This window comes from Typopeltis vanoorti, chromosome 21 (genome assembly GCF_054136105.1).
Source record: "Typopeltis vanoorti isolate ZY-2024b chromosome 21, IOZ_Tvanoo_1.0, whole genome shotgun sequence".
Classification (NCBI taxonomy): Eukaryota; Metazoa; Arthropoda; class Arachnida; order Uropygi; family Thelyphonidae; genus Typopeltis; species Typopeltis vanoorti.
In genome coordinates this window covers 85,367,666-85,375,666 of record NC_143569.1, presented here as the reverse complement: position 1 = coordinate 85,375,666, position 8,001 = coordinate 85,367,666, and the positions used below count along the sequence as shown (strand labels likewise).

The 8,001-nt window shown below is 34.9% G+C and overlaps 1 protein-coding gene across 1 annotated transcript in view; it reads left to right on the top strand.

Annotated features, from left to right (window-relative positions):
* Nucleotides 1–2,698: 2,698 nt before the first annotated feature.
* The window catches only part of Spase25 (Signal peptidase complex subunit Spase25), an 81,283-nt gene continuing 75,980 nt past the window's right edge, over nt 2,699–8,001 (top strand). Inside the window, exon 1 of the mRNA XM_090411220.1 lies at nt 2,699–2,833. Within this exon, the coding sequence (XP_090267346.1) occupies nt 2,789–2,833 (45 nt within the window). The 5' untranslated portion in view covers nt 2,699–2,788. The remainder of the gene's footprint in view (nt 2,834–8,001) is intronic.

Here is an 8,001-nt window from a genome sequence, read left to right as displayed (position 1 = left end):
CCGAACATAGAAAATGCACGCTTCTCTGGCAGTTCCTGCATGTTATGTGGTTTTCTTCCCCCGTTAGGTCTTCATGGCATTTGTTGCAATTCATATTTCTTGTTTGACGATCTTGCTGTAATTTCTAATATGGCGATTTCCTTTGTTCTCTTCTCACGTAGTTGACCAACGTATACTTCGAACTTTGAATACTTATAATTTACTTATTACTTAACTAATACTTACAGTTATTACGTCAATATGTTAAGCTTGAAAAATATAATTCATTGATACATTGATTTTCTGGTGAATTTTAATTCACCAGAAAAAAATCTACTTTGCAACTTAAAATATGGGAGCATGGAAATAGTGTGCCTGCTACCGCTTGCTGCTAAAGCGCCCTAATAATAATAATAATAATAATAATAATAATAATAATAATAATAATAATAATAATAATAATAATAATAATAATAATAATAATAATAATAATAATAATAATAATAATAATAATAATTATTATTATTATTATTATTATTATATATTATATTATATTATATTATATATTATATAATAATAAGGGAGCCTGTGTAGCTCAGTGGATGTGGCGTTTGCACACCACCGCGCTAGGCCGCACGAAGGAAGTCTTGGTTTCGAGTCTAGTCGGCGACTAGAGGAAATTTTTCTAAGCCTTTTTTCGACCGGTTCCCGAGTTAGTCGATCTCTGGCACGGGCAAGCAGGTTTTTCCTCCCGGAAACTCGGGTTTTTCGTCCTGTAAACTGAAGAAAATCGACCGTAGAACCCACATTATTTCAGACATTAAATATATTGTGTTAGGTTAGAGACCACGAGATGGCGGCACATTTGAGCCGTCTCTCTTCACTGCGTACCGCTTAATTAGTGATAGCCTTGGGCCATCTGTCTCTGATTGGTACCAGTGGAGATTGAACTGCCCACTCAGTCTCCAAAAAGTTAGATAGGGCTAAATGGCCTCGCCTACTCCCGTATATACGGGAATAAAAAGGCGTTAGCTGATTTTTTTTTTTTTTTTTAATAATAATAATAATAATAATAATAAATCAGCTAACGCCTTTTTATTCCCGTATGCGGGAATAATAATAATAATAATAATAATAATAATAATAATAATAATAATACTTATTATTATTATGATTATTTATTTTTCTCTTGAATGAGATGTAATTTCTCAGCTTTCATCCTCGAAACTTATTTAATTTAATTTCCATTTAATGCTAAATATCCTGGTATCCTTCATTTTCCTTTAATTGTTAAGATCTTTCTATTGTCCTTCTTACAGGACATGATGTATGACAAACCTCTGTCATAAAGGATATTCTCGCCTGCAATGAGTTTGTTCAATTTCATTGTAAATGATATTGAACAAAAATTCAGTATCATTGTATACTTTTCTACCATCATATTTCTGTATCTCAACTACCATTCCAGCAGGACAAGTCACCCGGTATTCCATTATCTGATTCTTGACCAGCTCACATCATCTCCTTCAATCCCTTGAACTATCCTCTGTCCTGAGAGTAACCTCTTATGTCCTTGATATTCCAATCCATTCTCATATTAAAATTCTCCATAATATCATTTAAAATATTGAAAATAAATCGTATTAAGTTCTGGAAGAATGTATAAATGATTTTGAAGGCAATTTACGGAATGATATTCAGATATTTACTGATTATGCTAATTTGGGAATAGCTGTTGTAAATAAAGCTGATGTATCTATCCTGCTGGGTGATTTGAATGGGCTATCAATCTGATCAATGGATAGTGTTTTTATCTTTTAATGTGGAAAAATATAAAGTTATTCACTTTATTGAAAAGGTTTCAGTGTATACTTTGTATTGATGGGGTTACATGCTAAAAATTGATGAATCCAGAGATCTCGGTGTTGTTGTTAATAGGGAACTGAAGCATAGAGATAATATTGCAAAAATTGGCAAAAAAGTTCAGAAGATTACCTGGATGCTTAAAAAAAAAAGACTTCAATATGTCTCTGATACGGCTCTATCTTGACTATTGTTCTGATTTGGTCGGCTGATTTCTTGATGATAATGTGGAGGTGATTGAGAGAATTCAGAGCAGGGTAATTAAGATATTTTCTGGCCTGTGGAATGTACTGTATGAAAAGGGATTACACATATTTGGAAAATTGGAAGATAGAAGGAAGAGAGGCGACATCATAATAACATTCAAGTTATAAAAAGGTTTTATGGAAGAGAAATGGAAAAAAGTATTCATTATATGACAGGCGGGAAGGAATAGAATAAGAGGTCAGCATTGGAAGTTGAATAAACATTTAGTTAGAAACAATGTGAGGTCTAGATTTTTTTTTTTTTTTTTTTTGCAAGGATAGTGAATGAGTTGTATGAGGTGGTTGTCAGTGAATCAGTTGAATGAGAGGTATGCCAGAAACTGTGTTAATAATAGTTAGTTTATTACTTCCATGGTAAAAATTTTGGTATATATTCCTCCTTTTAATATAGTATTGAACGACTGGCGTTCATATTAAACTCGTTGCTTATATATGATAAATGAACTTCGATAGCGCACCATGGAATACTATCTGAGCTTTATTGAAACATAATAATCGTAATAATATAATAAACCCTTTATATTCAGACCTTTCATAAGGTCTGAATATAAAGGAAAGTTAGGCACCTCTGCAAAACTAAAGTGATTTAATTGGCTTGCGGAGATGCATGCATTGTGCGAGAGTATAGGTGACGTGTCTAGGGTAGAATTGAGCCAAGTTTTATTTTGTATGGTACCAATATGTCTGCGAAACGTGTTGATACCGGTGATGGTTCCTCTTCCAAGGTAATTTATTTCATTATTTTTTAAAATCTTTTCAAGAAAATTAAATGGAAATGTAAATTTTTTGAGGGGCGAGGAGAGCCTTCTCCGTAATAAATTGCTTGTGGTTCGCAGAATCGTGAGATATGTTATGAACTGAAACACTTCAAGACCATGACAGGTGAAGTCCGCTTAGATGCATAATGGTACAAACAATCTTTTAACAATTTACATTTTGTACTCTTTATTGTACTTAGTGTCTGAAAATTGTTTCTGAAAACTAATAAATGATTCTGCGCTAATAGCTTGAATAAAATTCAAATACCCCATATAGAAGCAACTTGCTACATCCAGTGCTTTAATGACAATGTCAATGACTATGTTTATAACATGATTACTTACATTTTAGTTTTTAATCAGAAACTAATGCTCTGAGTATCTTAGAATGTGATTTTCATCAAGACGTCACTGTAAGTAACGTTCCCCTTCCACTGTTGTGTAAGCGAATTATCTTAGAATGTGATTTTCATCAAGACGTCACTGTAAGTAACGTTCCCCTTCCACTGTTGTGTAAGCGAATTATCTTAGAATGTGATTTTCATCAAGACGTCACTGTAAGTAACGTTCCCCTTCCACTGTTGTGTAAGCGAATTATCTTAGAATGTGATTTTCATCAAGACGTCACTGTAAGTAACGTTCCCCTTCCACTGTTGTGTAAGCGAAACCTGTGAATAAGTACCAATACTATAGCAATTGGTACTGCTTCACACTCATTCTTTCCATTTCTTTTTAGTACATGTATTACAAATGATTATATTATGTTCTATGCAGTAATCTGTTCAGAATTTTTTTTTAAGTTATGTATCATGGGATTCCTGCACACATTTGCTGTAATAATGAATGCCATTACAGAAGGTGTACCATCTTGCATTTTGGATTAATGAGCTCATGGATTTATTAATCAGTTCATAGGATAAATGTGCTATATCAATTTGGAACAGTTGTAACAGGTTATGAGAAGACAGATCTGTATTTCATTTGTTTCCTTTGAAATCTGTGATACAAGGTAAAATGTTTTCCCATTGATTTATACTCATGTGAATAACATATAATGTGTGTATTGACCATCAGTCATATGTATTAAAAAAAAAGCCATTGTGAAATTTCAGCTCTTTATGAAGTAAAAAGTAATCCCTAGAATAACTTCTAGGAAGATAGTATATAGTAAAAGTAGACTTGCTATGAGATCGTGCTGTCAAAGGGGTGTCCATGTTATTGTTTTCAGTCATGACTACAGCAACTAAGGCTGAAAGGGCAGTGTACTATGTCCCTTAATTACATGTCTCTTCTGTCTGGTTTGCCTGTTTTAGAGCGTGAAAGAGATTATAAACATAAATGATTGGGCAAATTACACTTTAAAAAATATTTGAGATAATTTTTATACTTAAATGATATATGCCTTTCAGTTTATCCTTCGATAAATTCTCATGATCATGACTGAAGAGATGTTTTTAATAACAATATTACTATTATTTTACATCATATCCATGGAGTCTGGAGACTCATCTCAGGAGACCTAAATTAACCATTATATACACAAATCCTATTATATCATCTCCTTGAATCCATTCACCGTCAGAGAACTTGCAGCCAAATCTGCCAATCCATTCCACTCGCTCACCACTCTCCATGCAAAAAATCAGATCCGCATGCTCCTACTAATTACACTCTTAGACAACTTCCATGGATGGTCCCGTGTTCTCTATTTGTCATATATTGAAACATTTGACTTGCATAAATTTTATAAACCCCCTATCATGGCCCCTCTTTTCTGCCTATCATCCAAACTTTGTAACCCACTTTCAACCTATCCTCATGGGGAGTATTCCACAGACCTGTCACCATCTTGGTCACTTGTCTCTGAATCCTCTCTATCACCTCCTGGTTCCCAGGTAACCTGTCCCCAAGAACAAATCATAGCCTTATAAAGAGGGGTAATAACTTCCTTATCTTTACTTGTTAGTGTTTTTCCACATCCGTGTAATCCCTTGAGCTATTTTACCAACTTTTGTAATATGTCCTCTGTACTTCAACTTTATATCCACCATTATCTCCAAATCCCTAGCCTTATGAATTTCTTGTAATCCAACACCATATGCATGCAGACTTTTCAACTCAAAGTGCATAACCTTATATTTTGCAACATTAAATTGACAATTGTTATCCTTTTCTCATAATGTCAATTTATTTAAATCATCTTGGGATATCTACATCACCTTTATCAACTGCTCTCCTCCCCAGTTTTGCATCATCAGCAAACAACTGAGTATTCCCTCTCAAATCTTTCTCTATGCCATTGATATATAAATTAAAGAGTGGTGGTCATAGTATTGATCCTTGAGGTATTCCATTAGTCACCATCATTCTCCCAAATTCCACTCTATATATTCTGGTGTCTGTCAGCCACTCTTATTCATGCTGCTAGCCTCATACCCATTCCCATTTGTTCCAGCTTTTGTAATAGTTTTCTGTGTGGTAATCTGCCAAATGCCTTGGCAAAGTTGAGCAGTATCATGGTGTAGCCATTGCTTTTATCTAATTCTGTTCGCACATTATAAAATGTGAATAAGTTACTAAGACAAGACTGACCCTTTAAACATTCTGCCAGCTATAGGGTATTGCATACCTGTCAATCCACTGTTGTATTTTATTTTTCACCAACTTTTCCAATATTTTAAAAACTACTCCTGATATATTAATTGGTCTGCAGTTTGCTACCTCTGTCCTGGAGCCACCTCTAGAGCTGAGACTTAGATCGAACAACTTTGTCAGAAGCAATGCCAACTCTCTTGCACATTCATGTAGTACATGGATGATATGCCATCCAGTCCCACTCCTGTGTTCACATTCATATTTTTTTATATGCTGAACCCCTCTTGTTTATCTACCTCAATTTTGTATGTGTGTCTGTAACATTAGCAACTGTAAAATCTCCACCTGGATGATACACCTTTGCAAAATGATCACTCAGCAACTCAACTATTTCTTTTAACTCAGTCACCTTCCTACCGTGAGCATTGTTTAAGGCAGCATTTCTCAAACTTTTCCTACGATGGAACACTTCACAAATCCTGAAATTTTAACGGAACACCTTGCTTAGAGTCGAGTATCATCAGTCTCATATTCATTGTAAAGCTAAGCGCACGCTATCGCTGCAGCAGACTGTATCACATCACAAAAATGTGACAGCGCACACTACAGGCCTGCCCAACCGCATCGCATTGACCTTGCTTGTGACTGCTCGTTTCCTAGAATAGATACCTCCCTACTTCACTTGCGCATGGAGGTGTGAACAACTGCAGGCGGCTGTCAGCCAACGGCTGAGTCAAGGCCAGCTGCTCAATCCACACACAAATTGAGGAGTGCCTGATTTTCAAACATGTTTGAACTTGTCGCAGCATTTAAAACCATTGCAGGCTCGTATTAATTTTGATAATTTTTCACGGAACACTTATTCACTTTCTGCAGAACATAGTTTGGGAAACTCTGGTTAAAGGTAATCCTACCATTGTCATTTTCCCTACATAATGAAAAAACACTTTTGGGTTTACTTTATCCTGTTTAGCTAATTCTCTTCTGATTTGGCCATTCTTACCATATTAGTCACCCTTCTTGCTTGAACTTTGACTGCTCATGAGTATGGTTATCATTTTTTTCTTTATATTCTTTCCACAATGTTTTTTTTTTTTTTGTAGCTCTTGCTTTATATCCCCACTCATCGATTTAATTCCAACTTGGTTTGGCCTTCTGACCTTGGGTATGCAGTCTGTTACTCTCAATCAATCTCTGACCACTTGCCATGCATTACTGATATTCTTTCCTTGTAATTTCTCAAGCTATGGTACTGTTCTAAGATGACTCCTGAGTCTCATAATCACCAGCCTTATAGTTGAACATAAACACCCTTCTTGACAGAGAATTCTATGTTTGACACCCAGAAGAAGACTGCATGGTCACTCTCCCCAATTAGAGGCAGAGTGTCTACCTTGGTAATGGATATGTCTTCTGATGCTATTATCAGATCCAGAATTCTCAAATTCCTTGTTCTCTCTATAACATTGTTTCATGTAATTATCCCTTAACTGTATAAATCCCACTTCCATCTTGCCATGTCCCTTTTCTTCCCTCTAATCAATAATTCCAATCATAATTTTCTTGGTCGGAGTATACCAATTAGTCCTGTAGCTGATACATAAAATAAATTATTGAAATTCTAGTAGCAAGGCTTATACGTTGGTCATACATAACTGGTAATTAGTTTACGGAATTAACAACTCATATAAAGTATATTAATTAAAGATAACTTTAATAAATAACTTCTATATTTCGACAACGTCATGTTGCCATCTTCAAAGATGGCAACATGACGTTGTCGAAATATAGAAGTTATTTATTAAAGTTATCTTTAATTAATATACTTTATATGCGTTGTTAATTCCGTAAACTAATTACCAGTTATAAATTATTGAAAAAATATGAGAATTTAATTTAGACTCATATGGCCTTCACTGATTACGAGAAAGCTTTTATAAAATACACAGAAAAACTATGGAATACAGGTATCCCTTGCTTAACGTGGATTTGATTATCGCAGCGAAATTAATTGCAGCAATCCCTTGATACACACGGCAAGAGTTTTGATTAACGTGCCTTTAAATTTACCACACAAAATCATGCTCATGCCACGAGGCTGCTAGCCTCGTGGTCATCCAAATTTTCTTAATGATCTGTGTGAGAATGTGAAAGTTTTATTTTTCCCACCAAATACAACATCATTGCTACAACCCATGGACATGTGTGTCATTGCAACTTTTTTCTTAAAAAGACATTCTCAAAGGCAGTAGAAACAACAGGAGAAAATGCGATTATGCTCCACGAATTTTGGAAAAAATTTAACATTAAACATACAATTGAGAACATTCGTGACTCGTGGGAGAAAGTCTTCTAGTTGCATGAAAGCTGTTTGGAAAAACCTTCTTCCAGAATGCACTAATGACTTAGGTTGTTTTCAAAATCCCATGAACAACGTGGTCAAAGAAATCGTTGCAATTGGCGAAAACCTTGGTTTGATGGTGTTGATGCAGAAGATGTTAAAGAATTATTGGATTCAAATTCAAAAGAGTTCAGTGACA